Below are 21089 nucleotides of genomic sequence, written 5' to 3'. Positions count from 1 at the left end.
AGGCTGCTGTCTATCAAGACTTGCTCAACGCTTGTACTTTTGTGATTAGACGCTGCCTTGGTTTTGCCAGTGATGTCTATGCTGTCCTTCTGTCCTTCAAGAGTCTTTTCAACCTTATCCATCAACTCCTTAAGGGCACATTTGCTGGTACTGACTGCTGATGAATTTCCGAGGACTCGCTCCAATGTCCTTTATCCCTCTGCAGAGGACCCCTTCTCTGCTGGTAGACTGCTGATACCAGGTGCTTGCCTTAGGTGAATACGTGTAGCATTTAGATTAGGCCTCCCACCTGACCCCTCAGTGGTTTACTCTGCGAGTGGCCATCTCCTCACGTCATGCCCTCTGTTTCCACTAATCCTTATGTAGTTCATGGCCCATGGCCCATGGCCACAGTGCTCACCTGGCTGATGGTGCTCATGGCTCGCATGTAGCTCTCGTTCCTAGAGCGGAACTTTGGTGATGTGAGCAGGCCGGCAGGGTCAAGGCTGTCCAGGCTTCGATTGATGGAGACTTCACTTACTGCTCTCAGGTAACTGTGACTCCGGATCTGGAGTTTGGGGGAGTGTTCATTGGAAATCCTAAAAGAGAAGAAAGGAAAGGGCACGTTTAGTAGAAATGTAAGTAGTAATAAGACATGGTCATTCTATCATTGATGTACCACCCTAAATACTGGGATGAACAATACAGATGGCTTCCTATGATTCCTAGACTCTCCCATGGTGTCCCAGAAGGAAAAACTTTTTACCGGAAATCATTAAGGTTTCATAACATCTAATGATGTGAGCAATTAAAATTCTCTTCAGCCTATGAAATAATTTCCCCATCTGCATCCCAGGGCAGGGGTGGGGGGAGATAATAGTTCTGACTTCCCTGCCCCAGAATCCTGTCCTGGGAGTCTGTAGGCCTTTTCTTCTTTTTAAAATTCTTTTTAAAGTTTATTTATTTACTTTGAGAGAGAGAGAGAGAGAGAGAGAGAGAGAGCAGGGGAGGGGCAGAGAGAGAGAAGCCCAAGCAGGTTCTGCACAGAGACTGATGCGGGGCTCAGTGTTGCGACCGTGAGATCATGACCTGAACTGAAATCAAAGGAAGGACGCTTAGCTGATTGAGCCACCCAGGCACCCCTGTAAGCTTCTTCTTTTACCCATTTCCTTTCTGTGCCCATATTTTTGTTTTTGGACTTTCTAGTAACAGTAAGTGGGTATACATTTATATCAGTATCTCTACCAATCTTTCTGTCATCTGCTTATCTATCTAATCTTTGTCTCATTTAGTTGAGATTGAACTTAGTGAACAAAAGTTAAATTTTAGCCGTTACCAATGTGCACATCTTTAAATCTTGATATGTAAAGAAAGTCTTTACACACTGTACTCTTTGTATTTTTTTCACGATGCATTTTAAAATTATAAAAGTAGAAAATGCTCATTGCCAAGCTATACAGGAGTATATAAAACAGAAGTGGGTCTTCCTCTCCACCCCTGTTTCTGCTTCAGAATTCTACACCCTTAAAAGAACTACCCATAGCAGTCTGGTGTATATCCTTCCTGCTTTTCTATTCATATACAAACAATTCATTTTTAGTAATTTTTAAAGCTTGCTTTCACATGGAGTTCAGGGTGATTTTTCTTTCATTATTAAATTTCTTTTATTTTTGCTGAAACATTGCTTGCAGTTTAAAATTAAAGTTGATAAGAAAGATGTATGCCCAATGCCATTGCTGTTATTTATCATCATCCTGGAGATTATAACCAATGAAATGAGAAGATAAAAAGATATAAGGAATATAAATGTGGTGAACTGAGAGATAAGCTTTGATTATTCATGGATTGTATAATTAATTATCTGGAAGATAAAAAAAATCAACTGGCAAACTACTAGAACGCATTCTGTCCACATACGGTAAAGATATTCTCCACATTCCAAATGTCTTCTTGGCAATGTATAAGATTGCACTCATTCTTGAAGTTTGTATTAATTTTGTATTAATTTAATGTAATTACTTAAATATAATAGTCAAAAAAGATGGACTCAGTAATACTAAAACCTGGGAGCAGCTAGTTTTTGCAATTGCATTGAAAAGGGGACCAAGTTAAAATAGATCTAGAATAGGGGCGCCTGGGTGGCTCCGTCAGTTGAACGTCCGACTTCGGCTCAGGTCATGATCTCACCGTTCTTGAGTTCGGCCCCGCATCGGGTTGTGTGTTGACAGCTCTGAGCCTGGAGCCTGCTTCAGATTCTGTGTCTCCCTCTCTCTCTGCCCCTTCCCCGCTCATGCATGCTCTCTCTCTCTTTTTCAAAAATAAATAAACGTTAAAAAAAAATAGATCTAGAATTTAACATCAAAAGCAAACCTCCTACATTATTACTACAAAAGGGAAACTGTTCTAAAAATGGATGTTCTCGATGGATCCTACAAGTAGCTGTCAAACATGAACTATTTGCTCTGCCAGCTCAAGCAAATATTTGCCATGTGTTATGTGCTATTATGGTGATTCACAATGGGCCACTTTATAAATGCTCATGCCCCAAATCCCAACCAACCAACATACAAACTGAAGAATTCCTTTTCCCCTTAAGGTCTCTTCTAGGAAAAGAGAGACTTAGCTAGAAGCATTTACAACCAAAAGTTCACTTCCCCTTAGAACTTGAGAATTAGATGGTAAATGTGTTTCTTTGGCTCTTTTGCAACCCGACCCAGGGCATGGATATTGCCAACATAAATAATGGTGCTGTTCCAAATGGTTATCAGGGCAGCAATTCCGGGGGGGGCGGGGGGGGGGGGTGACTTTCATAAATGGTGTATATTCACAAGACGAAGTGAAAGTCCAGTGTTTTGAAAAATGAGTGTCTGCTGGCTGAGATGGGGAAATGAGGCATCATTGCAACAATCATTCACCCAGGTCACTTGTCATGAAATAAGGCATAATTCCCAAATTTCAAAGTGAAAAATCATTCAGAAAGGATTGAAGAGTTCTACTTTGGTGAGTCATTTCTGATAAAACAGCGCACACTTTCATCAGACGCTAACTGTAAGGAAATGAACTCTTTCCTCTTGTCCACTGAGCGGAGCCCACAGCTGTCAATATAAAGGGTAAAAGTATGTACATGTGCTGCTGATGTGGAAACACTCACTGAAGAAACACCGGAAAATAGTGCATTTATTCCTACATTTCACCTCAAGGGAAAGGTGGCTTGCTAAGAAGAAAGGGCATGTGCGTATTCAGAAATATTCGTTCTCGTGTTAGATGGATTATTTTTCAATGTTGGCCTATTCAAATGACGTCTGTCTTTTTCCACTTTCCTCCCTAAATGGCTTGTGCTAAGTTAACGTTTCGTGGCTTATCAGCACTGAGATGCGGGCCTGGCTGAGTCCCATTCATTATCATGTCCTTTAAGAGCACTCAAAGATAGGAGACCCTTTCCTGGCTGTGGGGCAGCTACGTAAACAAGGTTGGCCCAGTGTGTCGGTAAGGTGGCTAAAGAGAAAGATGAAATAATACTCAGGCTGCAAGATTTTAAAACAGTGTCCCCAAGGTGAATATGATCAACTTTGGAATACAGTACTAAAAGTATAACTTCATCAGATGAATAAACCCTGGGGATGTGACGTGCAGCATAGTGACCATAGTTAAAAATAGTGTGCCGTGTACTTGAAATTGGCTAAGAGAGTAGATCTTTTTTTCATTTAATATTTATTTTTGAGAGAGAGAGAGAGAGAGAGAGAGAGAGACAGAAGGGCAGAGAGAGAGGGAGACACAGCACCTGAAGCAGGCTCCAGGCTCTGAGCTGTCAGCACAGAGCCCGATGTGGGGCTCGAACCCATGAGCCGTGAGATCATGATCTGAGTTGAAGTCGGACACTTAACAGACTGAGCCACCCAGGCGCCCCGAGTAGATTAAAAAAAAAAAAAATTAAATTGAGATATAAAAGTGACATATTAGTTTCAGATGTAGAACTTAATGAGTGATTGACTATTTGTAAATATCGCTAAATGATCACCCTAGTAAGTCTAGTTAACATTCATCACCACACAGTTACAGAATTCTTTTCATGTGATGAGCACTTTTAAGATGTACTCTCAACACTTTCAAATACACAATACAGGATTGTTAACAAAAGTGTCCACGCTGTACATCACATCCACAGGACTTCATTTCACAACTGGAAGTTTGTACTTTTCGACCCCCTTCACCCATTTCTCCTATCCCCAACACTCGCCTTTGGCAACCACTGATCTGTTCTTGGTATTTATAAGCTCATTTGTTTGTTTGTTTGTTTAGTCTACACATAAGTGAGATCACAAGGTATTTGAGAGTAGATCTTAAGCAGTCTCACCTTCCGCTCCTGGCAACTACCATTCCACTTTACGTCTCTGAGTTTGGCCACCCTGGGCATCTCATACAAGTGAAACTGTATAGTATTTGCCTGGCTTGTTTCACTTAGCATCATGTCTTCAAGGTTCATCCCAGGCTGCTGCACGTGTCAGAACTTCCTTTAAGGCCGAAGAATAATCCACTGTGTGTTTATACTACATTTCTGTTTATCCATTCATCTATTGACAGACACTTGGGTTGCTTCGGCCTTTTGTTTTTGTGAATAAAGCTGCTGGGAACACGGGTGTACAAATGTCTGTTTGAGCCCCTGCTTCCGGTTCTTTTGAGGATACACCCAGAAGTAAAAATCTCTCTTTAACGAAGTAATTAATCTTTCCTATTTCATCACTTGGCAATTAAACTCCCAACAAATTTGGGGACCAACATAATAGAACTTTTTTTTTCTTCCTTGAAAGACATCTTATCGATCATTTAAGGTAAGTTTTAAGCATGTTAAGTGCTTATGGTAGTATTTCAGAGACTACGATTCCTGTGGTTGAAAAGAGACAAATGATACTTACTCGGCGGAAAGTATAGGAAAAATGTGAGTATCATTTTACTGCTCCAGTAACTGCAAAAACAGTAATGTAATTAAAACTTGATATAGCATGACGGAGAATAAATTGCATCGAAATAATTAAGGCATCCGAAAAAGTAATTCTGTAAGTAGTTAGAGATGGCAGAAAGACTGTTGGCAATCATGTCACTTTACAAATCAGTGACAAAAGAAATAATGTCATCACTAGGAAAGCTGTGATGACAATTGAGATGTACTAGTTAGTAAAAAGCCCATGATGATAATGCTTAGGAGGAGGTGGAAATAGTGACCTAGATGCTGCTTGGAGCTAAATACAGAGTGTTTCCTTCAATTTAAAAAGTGTCAGAGCAGAGCAGATGTACTTACATAGATACAAGTTGACATTGACAAATTGGAGGAGTTAAAACTTATGTGAAAGTATTTTGATAGATTTTTCAAAGTGTTTCATATTCTGATTTCACTTTAGGAAGAACAAAAAGCCACTAAAGACAGACTCTTAAATAACTCTTACAGTGTTGGTTTTCTTCTAACCTCCGTTGTCAAATGCTTCGTGTCTATACTCACTACTGGCATGCCAAAAGGTCACGAAAAACACATCCCTTCCGTGCAGTCTTCAGTTGTCTTGAACACAGCTGCTGTCTATCCCTGCTAAGCCTTCTCTTCTCCGGGTGACGTGCCCCCCTTTATCTCGTTCTCTTATGTCAAGGCTTCCAGGCTGTCCATTACCTTGATGACCTGTCTCTGAAGTCAGTCCGATTTGTTATTTCCTCTTTGACAACAAAGTACCCAAAGCCAAACTTAAACTTCCAAATGTGGGCTGACAAGTACAGAATACAGAATGGCTATTGTCCTTTCTTCGAGAGAAGATCCTCCTGGGATATGGCCTGAGGAAGCTCTAGATTGGGCTATAATCACGCTCTTAGCTTCTGGTAAGCTCTCTTTGGACACCTTTTAGATCTTTATAGCAAATGATGTTAAATCGTTCTAATTTTTGACACTTTAGTTCCTATTAAATTGAAATCGAAAGCTAATCCTGTCATCCCCATGCAATATGCAATAAATAGATCAACTATTCTTGCCAGTTATGTATTTGTGATAACAGAAGCAAACATAGCAATACCCCAAATCAGTGAGTCTTACAAGGTCCCATGCACTTAAGAGCTTCACCTACAATGTCTTATCTGTCACACCAATATTCTGGATTATTATAGCAATTACGAAACAGTGTTATTTTCTATCTTGCAAATGAGGAAACTGAGGCTGATAAGTTTGTAAACTCAGGATCTAACGCTAAGTCTACCTGATTTCTATAGTCTTAACCATCTCGTACCTTTCCCATAATTATGCCATTTATGTCCTTACCCAATTACTTGTAAAGTTATTGACTGGGGTTTGGTGAGTCAGTGATCTTCTGAGTTGACTCAGTCCATCAATAATATAGTTTTTGCTGTAAAGCTGTTTCACATATGCCTCTATCGCCCAGCCTGTGTTTCTCTGATTTTAATTTTTTCGTGCAACATTTTGTGATCTACTGTTTTATTTTTTATTATTATTATTTTTAACGTTTATTTTTGAGAGAGAGAGAGAGAGAGGCTGAGAGAGAGGGAGACAGAATCTGAAGCAGGCTCCAGGCTCTGAGCTGTTAGCACAGATCCCTACACAGGGCTTGAACCCATGAACCATGAGATCACGACCTGAGCTAAAGTTGGACGCTTACCTGACTGAGCCACCCAGGCGCCCCAAGTGATCTACTATTTTAAATACTACCCTAAATGCAATTACATTCCTCTCATGTGCCTGGCTCAACCATTTCAAAGAGGGAAATATAGGTAGTTCTATACGTGCCTTGTTAGTAAATCTATGGTAGTTCCCCATTTTCTAAATCATCACAAACCGTCTATGTAAAAATTCCTCCTGGAATTTTCATAAGGATTCACATTAGATTAACTATTTGCAATTTTTGGAATCTTGTCTTTCGAAAACTGAGAGAAGATTTACTTTTTTGCTAGTACTTTTCTCATGTTCCTAAAATATTACCAGGAGAGGTTCTACAATTATATCCAAGTTTTTTCAGATGGAAACAAAATCTTCATGGTTTTCCACGTTTTCTTATTTGTGGCAGTTACCTGGTTGTGGTATACATAAGAAATATGGCCAACTACATAAGCCCAACCTAGAACCAAAAAGGTGACGTACGATGGTGTTCAAAATAGTGATTCAACAATTCTACACATTATGCGATGCTCACCACAATAAGTGTGGTTACCATCTGCCACCATACGATGTCATCACAATATTGATTACTATCTTTTCTATGCTTTACTTCTCATCCCCATGACTTATTTATTTTGTAACTGGGGGCTTGCGCCTCTTAAGTGGCTTCGCTTCTATTTTGCGCATCCCCTGGCCCCTGGCCCTTTGGCAATGAGCGGTTTGTTCTCTGTATTTATGAGTCTAAGACAGAACACTGTTAAACAATGATGACTTTACTCCAGCCAAACACCAAAGAAAAAACTGTGGCACCACTCCTCCCATTCCAGCAAGGGCCGAGTGGAATCTTAGACCCTCTACCCTCATGGGGTGGTAAGGAGGTATTGTAACACTCTCACCAAGGTGGTATCAGAAAAGGGCAAGTAGGGAGCTGAGACTTTTATCCCCATGAGCAATCCCTTCCCATGTGCTACCAGTGGGGAGCACATGGGGAAACTGGCCTTCTGTTGCCACACAGCAGTAATGAAGCATCCCTGCCCCCGCATGCAGAGGTAGTTTCAGAAGAGGCTAGTGAGGAGTCGGATCTTTCGTCGTTGTCCAGCTGTAACAAAACTGACTCCAGTGTGGCATCAGTGGAGATCATGTGGGGAGTCCAGAACTCCCACCCATACCCAACAGCACCCACCCATTTTAGGTGTCAATAGCATTTAAGTGGGGAACTTGGACTTGTATCTCTAACTGGCAGCGATGAGGTGGTGCTCCCAATTGTCTGGCTGGAATGATATGTATCGAGTTAAAGTTTATTTATTTTGAGAGAGAAAGCATCAATTGAGGAGGGGCGGAAAGAGAGGGAGTGACAGAGAATCCCAAGCAGGCTCTGCACTGTCAGTGCAGAGCCCGATGTGGGGCTTGAACCCACGAACTGTGAGATCATGATCTGAGCCCAAGCTGGACGCTTAACCGACTGAGTCATCCAGGCGCCCCTGGAGCGGTATTTTAAAAACCACCTAAAACAGAAGGTTTAAATAACATCCACAGTCTACTAACAATACAAAAATGCCCAGGTTTCAACTCTCATACTAAGAGCCAGGAAGATCTAAAACTGAATGAAAAATGACAATCAACAGATGCCAATACTGAGATGGCAGAGTTGTTAAATTATCTGGCAAAAAAAAGACCCCAAAACTTCAAAGCAGTTAGGATAACAAAGCTTTGAAGAGCAAGCATTAACACACTTGAAACGAATTAAAAAAAAAAAAAAACAACACACCAGCTTCAGCCAATAACCTCAGCAAACAAAGAGAAGATATAAAGAAGAGCCAAGTAGAAATTTTAGAACTGAAAAATACAATAACCAAAATATAAAGCTTAGTAGAGGGGGTCAATGGCCAAGTTGAGGAGAAAGAGAAAGAAGCAGCCAACTGGATGATAGAACATTAGAAATCACCCAGTATGAAAAACAGAGAGAGAAAGAAAGAGAGAGAAAAAAAGTAGGGCTTCGTGGACCTATGGGACTATAATAAAAGATGATCATTCAAAATTGGAGTCGGGGCGCCTGGGTGGCTCAGTCGGTTGAGCATCCGACTTCGGCTCAGGTCACGATCTCACGGTTCGTGAGTTCAAGCCCCGCGTCAGGCTCTGGGCTGATGGCTCAGAGCCTGGAGCCTGCTTCCGATTCTGTGTCCCCCTCTCTCTCTGCCCCTCCCCCATTCATGCTCTGTCTCTCTCTGTCTCAAAAATAAACATAAAAAAAAAAAACAAAAAACCAAAATTGGAGTCTGGGAAGGAGAGGAGAAAGAGGGTGGGACTGAAAAAAGCATTCAAAGAAATCACAGCTGAAAATGTCCTCAGTTTGTCAAGAGACATAAACCAATGGATCCAAGAAGGTGAGTGAATCTTAAACAGATGAAATCTGGAGAAATCCATGGCAAGGGACATTATAGTTAAACATCTAAATACTTAAGACAAAGTAAAATCTGCAAAGTAGCCAGAGTGTATTTATCTATAGGGAAAAACCATTTTGAATGACACAAATTTCTCTTCAGAAACCATGGAGGTGAAAAAGAGGTGTTATTTTTTTTAAGGGCTGAAGGCAAAGAACTGCCAGCCTAGAATTCTATGTGCCGTGAAATTATCCTTCAGGAATAAAGGAGGGGGGGGATAAAGAAATTTTTAGACCAAGGAAAACTAGAATTTGTTGCCAGCATATCTACCTGAAAGAATGCCTAAGGGCCATTCTTTCTTTATTTAAAAAAATTTTTCTAATGTTTATTTACTTTTGAGAGAGACAGAGAGTGAGTGGGGGAAGGGCAGAGAGAGAGGGAGACACAGAATCCGAAGCAGGCTCCAGGTTCCGAGCGGTCAGCACAGAGCCCGACGCGGGGCTCGAACTCACGGACTGTGAGATCATGATCTGAGCCGAAGTCAGAGGCTTAACCAACTGAGCCACCCAGGGTCCCCAGGGCTGTTCTTTAAACAGAAAGGAAATAATCAGTGAAGGAGACTTGAAGCATCAGGAAGGAAGAAAGGACATGGTAAACACAAACATTGGTAAATAGAATAGGCATTCTTTCTTCCCTTGAGTTTTCTAAATTATGTTTGATGGTTTAAACCAAGATTATAACATTGTTTGGGAGGGGTCCAAATGTTTACAGAGATGGGGCGCCTGGGTGGCTCAGTCCCTGCTTGTGTTCTGTCTCTCTCTGTCTCTCATAAATGAATAAACATTAAAAAATTTTTTTAATTAAAAAATGTATAGAAAATATTTAAGGTAGTGATGTTATAAATAGGAGATAGTAAACAGGTACAAAGGGAAGTAGGTTTCTATAGTTTACTCAAACTGGTAAAATGATATCATTAAGTTGTGATAAGTTATAATTCCTAAAGCTACCACTAAAAAACTATACCAAAAAGACATACTCAAAAACACTACAGAAGTGTAAAAAATATTCGAGTTTCCATTTCTTATGGGAAACAGCAGAAAACAAAATCAGAGAAACAAACAAACAAAAAACCCCAGAACAAACAGAAAACAAAAAATCCAATGGAAGACTTAAACCTTAAGATAATAATTACATTAAATATATGGTCTAAATGCATTAGTTAAAAGACAGAGATTTGCAGACTGTATTAAAAAACATGACCCGGGGCGCCTGGGTGGCTCAGTCGGTTAAGCATCCGACTTCAGCTCAGGTCATGATCTCACAGTTCATGAGTTCAAGCCCCACGTCGGGCTCTGTGCTGACAGCTCAGAGCCTGGAGCCTGCTTCGGATTCTGTGTCTCCCTCTCTCTCTGACCCTCCCCTGCTCATGCTCTGTCTCTCTCTGTCTCAAAAATAAATAAAACATTAAAAAAATTAAAAAAAAACAAAAACATGACCCAACTATACTCTGTCTCTGAGAAACTCACTTCAAATATAATGATGTAAACAAGTTGAAAAGAAAAGGACAGAAAAAAATGTATCATGGAAACATCAATCAAAGGCAAATAGGAGTGGCTCTATTAATACCAGATGAAGAAATTTTATTAGTAAAGTTTATTGGTAAAGAAAAAGACTAGAGACAGAGAGGGCCATTACATAATTAAATAATTAAAGAACCAATCCAGGAAGAAGACACAGGAATCTTATGTATGTATACACCAAACGATAAAGCTGCAAAAAAATTCCATATTTTTGTGGGTATAGACAAGATTATTCTAAAGTCTACATGGAACGTCAAAGGAACTAGAATAACCAAATTAATTTTGAGGAATAAAACAGGATTCGCTCTACTCAATTTGTATCTATCTATTTTCACTCTACTCAACTGAAAGATTTTCTGTGTAACTTCAGTAATCAAGATGGTGTGGCATTGGTGGCAGGAATAAACACACAGATCAATGGAACAGAGTGGAAAATCTAGAAATAAACCCACGCAAACATGTCCAGCTGATTATTGCAATTATAATAGCATTTTTTAACGAAATATTTAAGAATGTTTATTTATTTTGAGAGAGACAGAGTGCCTATGTGCATGTGCATGTGACCAGGTCGGGAGCAGAGAGAGAGAGAGAGAGAGAGAGAGAGAGAATCCCAAGCAGGCTCAGCGCAGCCAGCACAGAGTTCATCGCGGACCTTGATCCCACTATTCGTGAGCTTGTGACCTGGACTGAATCAAGAGTCAGATGAATAGCATTTTTTGTAATAGCAATTTAATGGAGGAAAGATATCCTTTTCAACAAATGATACTGGAGTAATTGGACATCTATAGGCAAAAGCCAAACTAACCCAAACTTTACATCTCACACTTTATAAAAAATTAACCCCAAATGGATCATGGTTTTAAATACAAAACATGGAAAAAACAGGGAAAATCTTCAGGATTCTGAGCTGGGCAAAGTGTTCTTAGATTTGACACTAAAAGAATGATCCATCAAAGGAAACTTTGATAAATTGGATGTAATGAAAATTAAAAACTTTGGCTCTTTGACTCTATGAAGAAGATGAAAAGACAAGCTAGAGACAAGAAGATTAAAAAAAAAAAGCACATATCTTATGAAGGACTTGTAGGTGCTGTAAACAAAGTACTCTCAAAATCCAACAGAAAAAAAAAAATCTAATTAGAAAATGGGCAAAAGACCTGAAGAGACATTTCACAAATAAGCACATGACAAGATGTTGAACATCATTAACCATTAGGGAAACACAAATAAAATCCACAATGAGATAGCACTACATACCTATCAGAATGGCTAAACCACAAAACTAATGACAACAAATGTTGATAGGATTTAGAGACACAGAAACACTCATACACTGCTGGTGAGGGTGTAAAATGGTGCAGCCACTCTAAAAAATGTGACCATTTCTTTAACCATGAAACACACAACTCTTACGTGACCCAGCAGTTGTATTCCTGGGAATTTATTTTAGAGAAATGAAGGCTGTGTTCACCCAAAAACTTTTATAAGAATGTTGTAGCAGCTTTATTCATCATAGTGTCCAATTGGAAACAATCTGGATGTCTACCAGGGGGTAAATGGTTAAGTGAAGTGTGGTACATCCACACCATGGAACACTACTCGTCAACAGTCTAGAAGGATCTCCAGAGAATTATGCTAAATGAAAAAACTGATTTCCAAAAGGTTACATACTAAATGATTCTACTTATAGAACGTTCCTGAAATGACAAATTCATAGAGATGGAGAAGAGATTAGTGGGTGCCAGAGGTGAAGGAAGAAGTAGGGGTGGGAGGGAAGTGGAGGTGACTATGAAAAGGCAACATGAGGGCTATTTGTGGTGATGGAAAGCTTTTGTATCTTGGCTATGTCAGTATCTTGCTTGTGATGTTACACTATAGTTTTGTAAGAAGTTACCATTGGGAGGAGACTGGGTAAAAGGTATATGCAATCTCTCTGTATTCTTTTCACAACTACATGTGAACCTACAATTATATCAAAATAAAAATCTGATAAAAAAGAATTCCACCCTGGGACGCCTGGGTGGCTCAGTCAGTTAAGTGTCTGCCTTCTGCTCAGGTCTTGATCTCACGGTTTGAGTTCGATGGGGCCCTGTGCTGACAAGGAGGAGCCTACTTCAGATCCTCTGTCTGCCTCCCTCTCCGCACCTCCCCTGCTCTCGCTCTCTCTGTCAAAAATAAATAAACATTAAAAAAACAATAATTCCACCTTCAGGCAACGAATGGGTTAGAAAGAAACTGGGTAGAGAGAAACTAAACAATGTGGTCCCTCACCGAGTCCAAAGCTGGATGTTAGAACTGAGTTCCTACCTGAGAGGAAGCAGAGCCCATTTAATCTCCAAATTTCAAAACTTCTGCTGCGATGAACCGGCAGAAGTTTTTGCACTGAGCAAAAAATGCCCACTTTAAGAACGTACTCGTGGGTGTGGGCTCAAGGACCTGTGTAGGCACCGCTGTGTTTGAAGCCCCCTGTATATTCCATATCCCTGCCCTATGGGTCAGCACTATTGTCACTGGGGAGGAAGGAAGACAGACAGGAGCCAAGGAAGGTGGTGGGGTTCCTGTTGGGCTCATGCTGTTCTCTGATTGCCGCATTCTTTTTTTCTGTTTCTCTAGGAAGCAAAGGTAGTTTATAATAACAACACTCCTCTCCTGAATATTGCCCCCTGCTTTCCCAACACATCAGTGGCTACTATAGTTCCACGTAGCCACTCCAGTGCTTTAATTAAGGCATAAAAATACTGGAAGCGATGGTAGGAGAAAGCATTTAAAATACAACTTTGATGTGCCACAAAGCACACATGAATGCACATTCATTGGCTGTGTGTTGCATCAGCTTTAGCTGTAGAAATGCACTAGTTTTGAAACTTATATTTAGAGAAAATAGCTACTTATTCATTCAAAAAGGGGTGGGGGGGAAGGTTTTCCAGGAAATGGGAAGAATCATTACCTTCACAGAACTCTGAACGGAAAGTATAATTGCCCATGATATAAGGTAGAAACATTTCAAAGCATTCGTGAGCAAAATGGAAACATGCCTACAGGTCCATTATCACCAGAATCAAATAGTATTCAAATGACCACATGTACTCTGATTAAATCAATTAGGTGCAAAGTAATGATTAGGACTGTTGGCAGTCAAAAGCTTTACCAGAAATGTGCTTGGATGTTGAAAATATGACTTCTACCCACTTTTATTACCTAGGCACTGTGGTGAATTATACTAATCTCTTATGCTTTGAGTGAGAGGGAATGGAAAGCTAATATTTACCCTATTGGGGATGGTTTAACTTTTCCATAGAGAAGCACTGAACATTCATTTACTAACACCTAAAAAGGGATAAAAGCTTTCTAGTCAAAATGTATTGAGGTAGCAATATAATAGATTGCACATATTCTGCTGTGAAAAATCCCAAGATTCCAATAAGTAATGTGCATGAAACAGGAAGGAAGAAAAAAAAAAAGACATTTCTATGACAGAAAAAAAAAAAAAAACCAAAAAAAAACCCAGGAAGGACGGAGCTAAGGGATTAAACAAAATAAACAAAGCTACCCTTTCAGAGGCTGCTGCCCAGACAGCTCAGACTGGCCTCATTTCCTTCCCTCTCCTAACCCCTGGGGGCCCTTCCTCTTCTCTGGGTCTTTATTAATTGGCCTTTGTCTTTCCTCTAATGAAAAAGGCACTCATGCTCTGCCCTACTCTTTCCTGAACCGGATGGTCTAAATGAAGGGAAGAACGAGTCTGGTGTTTCCACGGAGACGAGCCCAGACCCTGAGAAGGGTCAGTCCTGGAGAAGGCCTGCAGGGGGCGGTCGACACTGAGGAATGAACAGAAGGCTCTGGCTTTCCAGAACTTTGCGCACCTCCTGTAGCACAGGCATGATGCAAATCTTCAGGCTAGCTACTTTTAAGGACAAGATAATTAGCGCACATCAAGCTGTTAAGTGTTTGCCATTGGGGACTTGAATCAAATGATGTCAGAGGTCTGGATTGATGTAGCCATCTTTTCTAAGGTTCTCTTACTACAGGGTAGGATTGAGGTTCAGAAGAACTTTGAGGTCTAGCTAGTGAGCGGAAGAGCTAACCACTATTGACCTCTGTTAACAGCCTCCCAGGGGGCGCTTTGTGAAATTCTGGTGGCCTCTGTCTGTGTTGATATACAAGATAAATATCTAATGCTAAAAGAACATTCTTCCCTTCTGGTTAGCATTTTTAGGATTTAAGCTGAAAGTGGTGAAGACGCTCCTTAGGGAAAAACAAAAGCAAATTTGAAATAAGATAGAATTGTGAGTATATTGCAAGATCCATTTTATAACAACCATAGGCTCTCATGTTAATAACAGTTAATAAACTTTTTTTTTTTTTTTTTTTGGTCTTAGTTGTATCTGCCTATTGTCTTTAAGTGTATTTAGGAACAAGGAGTCCCCCCCCCCCCCCACCAGGTGAATTACACAATCATGTGATCATTTGGGGAATTTTATTATAATTTTCACACCCTCCTCTGTTTCTGAGCCCCACCCCAGAACAATTAAATTAGGCTCTCAGGGTATTTTTAAGTTTTAAAATTTACTTTTATTTATTTTGAAAGAGAGAGAGAGGGAGGGAAAGAGGGAGGGAGAGAGAGATAGAGAGAGAATGTGCTGGGGAGGGGCAGAGAGGAAGGGAAGCAGGTTCCACACCCAGGGCAGAGCCTCACAAGGGGTTCCATCCCACGAACCCTGAGATCATGACCTGAGCCGAGATCAAGGGTCCAAGGCTTACCCGACTGAGCCACCCAGGCATCCCTCAGCGTATTTTTAAAAGCAAGCTACTCAAAAGTTTGTCCCAGGACCAGCAGTGTGGGCATCACCTGGGAGCTTGTTAGAAATTCTGACTCTCAGGTCCCATTTGGGCCTATGGACGAGCATCTACATTTTAACAGGATTTCCAGGTGATTCTTAGGTGCATTACAGGTTGAAAAGAACCACTGGGAGCCCTCTATAACTCCTATATCAACTGGCAGAGGACTTCCCTTCTTCATTCTTTGCGTTGAATTAGGCTCCCAGTCCTTACCTGGGTGTTCCGGCCAAAAATGAACTTCAGCATCTCCCATTTAAAGAAAGGGAACATTATTACTTGTGCTTTAAGATCAGGCTGAAAGAATAATTCCTGGAGTGAAGGAATTCTTAATGAATTCCCTGTGTATCCTTAGATGGGACGTTTTTATGTGAAAGGGCACAGAGATGATATATATTATACAAGGAAGGTTTCAAAGTTCTAATATAAAACTCATGGGAGCTGGCAAAAAAAGAAAAAAAAATTCTAAGTGGGCTTCATTCCCAGTGCTTGACTTACTCACTGGTATTGAGTTAGGAGATTGTGAAACTGTGGCTGATAACAATGGAGATTTATATATTTGGTCATCATCCCCATTTCTGGCAGAGCTTTTAAAACCCTCAGAATTTCGTTAGTGCTGAGAGCAACAAAGGTGTCATTTGCCATTTTAATGAGGTGACTTTTGGACCCTACCTATGAAGGGGGGCTTGTTGCCAGGACAACCAACCTTGTGATGGGGTTGGGGGGTGGGTTGGAACTTTCAGTTTCACCTCCTGATCTCCAGGGAGGAGGGAGGGGCTGGAGGTTGAATCAATCACTAATGGTCAATGATTTGATCAATCACCACACCGTCGATGAGCAGTTGATGATGTAATCAACGATAGCATAAATGTTGGCATGCTTCAAAGAGTAAACTTGAGCCTATGTGCTGAACCCTCCATTCAAAACCCAGAGAAGTGGGTTGGGGGAACTTCTGAGTCAGTAAGCACAGGGAGATGCTGTGAGGGTGGTGTGCCTGGAAAAGGAATGGGAGCTCCACCCCTTCCCACATACTTTGCTCCCTTCCCTCTAGATCTTCCTGAGTTCTGTCCTTTTATAAGGAACTACACCAGTGATTTGGGAAATACCGTAACATGTTTGAGTTCTGTGAGCCTCTCTAGCAAATTAATTGAACCCAGGGAAGGAAGGGGTCATTGGAACCTCTAATCTATAGCTGGTTGATCAGAAGCACAGATGACAACCTGGACTTGTGACCTGTGTCTGGAGGGGGTGGCGAGGGTGTGTGGGGGGGGGAGCGGTGAGTGGGAGGAGTCTGCCAGGACTGATCCCTTAACCTATGGGATCTGTTGTTATGACTGAGTAGATAGCATCAGAGTTGAGTTGAATGATAGGACACCCTGCTGGGTTCAGAGAATTGCTTGTTGGTGTGGAGAAACCTCCCCCTCACACACTGGGATTGGGTCCAGGAACCCCAGAGGGCACACTAAATAGGCATGTGAACTCTGTCAGTTCCCCAAATTTGAGAACAGTTGGTACTAAACCAGTATTCTCAGAGACCTTATCTTCTCATTGTTTTGTTTTACTCCTTCCTCAAGTATAAAACTGTGTTTGTATTCAGCAGGTGCCTAACTATCCTTGACAACAATAATAGTATGTAAATACTCACTGAGTACCCACTATACACCAAGTATTGTCTTAGATCAAGATATTTTCCTAATTAGCTAAAAGAGGTCATTGATATTGCTGTCAATGCAAAGGTGTAAGTAGAGGAACATTTTCTTTAATGTTTATTTATTTTTGGAGAGAAAGAGAGAGAGAGAGAGAGAACAAGTTGGGGAGGGGCAGAGAGAGAGGAGGAGAGAAATCCCAAGCAGGCTCTGTGCTGTCAGTGCAGAACCCTATGTGGGACTTGAACTCACGAACCGTGAGATCATGACCCGAGCTGAAACCTAGAGTCGGACATTTAGCCAAGTGAACCACCCAGGCGCCCAAGAACATCTTTGATTAAGCTGTTCTGATGACTCTATTCCACACATGACATTGTATATCCCTTTACTTCACATAGTGCCAGAGAGTTATCAATTCTGGGGACAAATGACTTGCTAAATTATAGTGCTATTAAGCTTAAGGATTTCAGAATTTGTGGAATGAAGCTCGTGTTTGTTTATTCCATGTTAAGAAAATTGATAACGTAAATGTTGACATGCTTAAAAAGAATAAATTTTAGCAGTGTTTTGACACATCCTTTATTCAAGTTATAGCATGTTAGCCCTGGAGACTTGAGAAATTATCTGTCCCGAAGTTTCCAAATGGTAGATTGGGATCTTCCAAAACTATTCAAATCTTCACTTGCCAGTTTTTCTGGCAGGCTGCCTCTGCCAGGCCCCTGATTCGGGGGGCCTGGTTCTGGTGGGAGGGGAGCCCACACAGGCACTTGCTACCAGCCCGGACACCTCAGCAATCTCCTGGTGTGGAGCTGGTGCCCACACGTTTGGTTTTCTTGCAGGTAATGGTGAAAGGCAGAGCCCCTGGGTCCTGTCCTGAAGCTTAGAGAAAATAGTGATATGGCTATGCATAAATAATATTTTTAATGTTCACATTAAACACGGGAATGATATGGTACCATGAAAAAATACCTGCGATGATGATGGCACTTAGCGATTAATTAAGACCTTCTGTAGTGACTGTTTTAATGTTGAGTTTAAGATCTTTTGTAAGGACTACTTTAATGTTGAGGTAGGAGTATTTTTCTGATGAAGATCAATGAAGAAATGAATGTGAATTGAAGTGTGTGTGAAGAATGAGGTTCAGCCAAAGGTGAGTTTTAGCAGAGCAGCTTATACACAGATATTTTTCTATGTAAACTCTTGCAATGAGTGGCTTTACAGAGCTCCTAATATAATACAGCATCATCTGATTAGGTATCTGGACTCCAGTCATGTGATAAAATAGGGAGACTGTCCACTCAGGTCAACCCTAAGCTGATTTTTTTAAAAAAAAATTTTAAGGTTTATTTATTTCTGAGAGATAGAGAGAGGCAAGTGGGAGTGGGAGAGGGGCAGAAAGAGGGAGACACAGAATTAGAAGCAGGCTCCAGGGTCTGACCGTTCAGCACAGAGCCTGACGTGGGGCTCGAACCCACGAACCGTGAGATCACGACCTGAGCCGAAGTCGGACGCTTAACTGACTGAGCCACCCAGGTGCCCCAACCCTAAGCTGCTTTTGATCAGGACTACAATTTCCCCATGAAGTTATGAACATGGCCATATGAAGGATTGGGCACATACCATATGTCATGAATGCGGACAAAAGATTGCTATCTCAAACTGCTAAATGAAAAAGCTGAAAAAAATACAGAATATCTCAACAAGCAAAAGTGCAACATCTTTGGATTGCATATAACATAGCCATAAAAATAGATTTATCTTGAAGAGTTTTATAAAAAGAAGCTGCTGTCCTTGCTCTATGAATTTGTCAAGATTAATGTAACTCTAGGTTACTTCATAAATGTATAGTAATTACAAATGCTGGAAAGAAGGGGATGGAGGGAGAGGGGAGGGACATAGAGAGGCAAAGAGAGAGAGAGAGAGACCTCTTGTGGAGGCATTTTATGACTCATCGTTAGGAGAAAAATTTCCTGTCCATTTAGTTTGTCCATTTGTCCTAAAGTTTTGGGTTAGAATTGCACAATACATTCGTTGTTTTTAAAACAGGCTTAAAATTCTCAAAGCATTCAATTTCTATCGAATCTTTCTATCAGGAAAGGGTGTTTTCCTGTCAGATGATACAGACAATGAGAAAACCTTATCAGGTCCCTGACATCACCTTGAAACGCAAAGAATCTAGTCCAAGTAGAGAATGACTACACAGCCTGGCTTGAACTACTCTAGCTTTTGAACAAGGCAAGAGAGGACAACTTCCTGCCTGTCAGGGCCCAGTTTCTGGAGAAAGCTGCTGTAACAAGTCTCTAATCTTTGGTGCCTTCCTATCGATTTCTAGGGTCCCACCTCAGATGGCAGATGACACTTCTCCCCCTTTGCTTTGTTCCCTCGTTTCCTGGTGGCAGGCGCAACGTGCCAGTCCTTTCTATTGCTTTGCTCATAACACGATGATGGAGAAGTTGTACAGTCCCAATTGAAATCAGTGTAGGGTGGATCGAGCTAGTCACTTATCCAATCCATTCACTCATTTACATATTTAACAATCGTGTATCGAGTAACTGCTATGTACCATGTACTGTGCTAAGTGCGGGGGATAATAGGGAGGTGGTAAATCTAGTTCTTATCCTTACGGTGCTTCTAATTTAGTGGCAGAGCAAGAGCAGCTTCCAGGCATGGGGGTAAAGGGGAACAAAAGTCTAAGCGCAAACACGAAAAGGGAGAAAACCTAAAAAAAAAAAACAAAACACCTTAATCATGATAGGCATTATAAAGGAAATGAGCAGGATACTGAGATAGAAAATAGAAAGGGAGTTTACAGATTCCTGGCTTGAGCAACCGGGTGCTGTGATGCTGGTGGAAGGAGCACTGAGTTGGAGGAAAAAGCAAGTGCAAATGCCCTACTGTGTGCATGTGGCCACAGACGTGTGTGGGCATGTGCCTGGCACAGTCCAGGAACAGCAGGGAGCAAAATGTGGCTGGCATGGAGTGAACAGAGGAGAATAATGGGAGAGAGAATCAGAGAGGAGATGGGGTGTGTGTGTGGACTGCACTGGCCTTTGTTTGGCTTTATCTTTGTGGTGGAAGCTACTGGAGGGTTCTGAAGAGAGAGAAACACCATATGACTTAGGTTTTCACCCCATTACTCTATTGATTATGTGGAGAAGAGATTGTTGGGTGCTGCGGGTGGAAGTGGGGAGACTGGTCGGATAGTGACAGCAGTAACTCAGAGAGAAACGATGGTGACCCGCGATAGGGTGTTGGCAGCAGAGGTATCAAGAGGGCTCAGATTCTAGACATGTTATGACAGTAGAACCCAAGCAAATGAATTGGGTGTGGAACGTGAGAAAAAAGAGGAGTCAAGGATGACCTCAAGCCCTTGGGTCTAAACAACTGGAAAGTTGGAGAGATTATTAAATAAGGTGGAAAGGCTAAGGGTGGAGCAGGTGTGAGGAAGACAGGAGTCTTGGTTTTGGACTCGTTAAGCTTGAGACGCCACAAGTCCAGATGTTGAGGATGACGTTGGTGGTCTCAATCCAGAGTTCAGGAGCGACGTTAAGGATACAGATATCCACTTGGGAATCCATGATAGAGATGCTATGTAAAGCCATGCCGGTCACTGAGACCACTGACAGCACTGAACCCTCACTCAAATGGGAAGAGGTTGTAGAGATGAGGCAACTGCAAGCGAGATGGGAAAGAAGCTTCTGGCGAGGCAGGAGGAAAGCCGGGAGAGGAAGATGTCTTGTGAGCGTGAAGAACGCGTTTCCAGGACTTTCCACCTGGCAAGCATGGACACCGAGAGCTGGCTACAGGATTTCGCAAAAGGGGGTCACTGGTGCCTACAGTCAGAGCAGCGCCAGGGCATGGTGGGAGCAAAGGCTTGAGTGGGCTCAAGGGAGGCAATCTGGAGGCAGTGAGCATTTTCAAGGACTTTTGCTAAGAAGAGACAAAGAAGGGTGGCAAGAGTAAGAGTAAAATATGAAGTCATCAGAGGAAACAATTTTGGTGGGGACTGGGGGAGAGTTCAGTTTGG

General features: G+C 41.5%; 1 protein-coding gene across 1 annotated transcript in view; it reads right to left on the bottom strand.

Moving 5' to 3' along the window:
- The window catches only part of DLGAP1 (DLG associated protein 1), an 884156-nt gene that overhangs the window by 192364 nt on the left and 670703 nt on the right, over positions 1-21089 (bottom strand). The window contains exon 6 of the mRNA XM_042911414.1: positions 401-578. Within this exon, the coding sequence (XP_042767348.1) occupies positions 401-578 (178 nt within the window). The remainder of the gene's footprint in view (positions 1-400; positions 579-21089) is intronic.

The sequence above is a fragment of the Panthera leo genome, chromosome D3, assembly GCF_018350215.1.
Source record: "Panthera leo isolate Ple1 chromosome D3, P.leo_Ple1_pat1.1, whole genome shotgun sequence".
In the NCBI taxonomy this organism is placed as follows: Eukaryota; Metazoa; Chordata; class Mammalia; order Carnivora; family Felidae; genus Panthera; species Panthera leo.
This window is presented reverse-complemented; position numbering and strand designations above follow the sequence as displayed.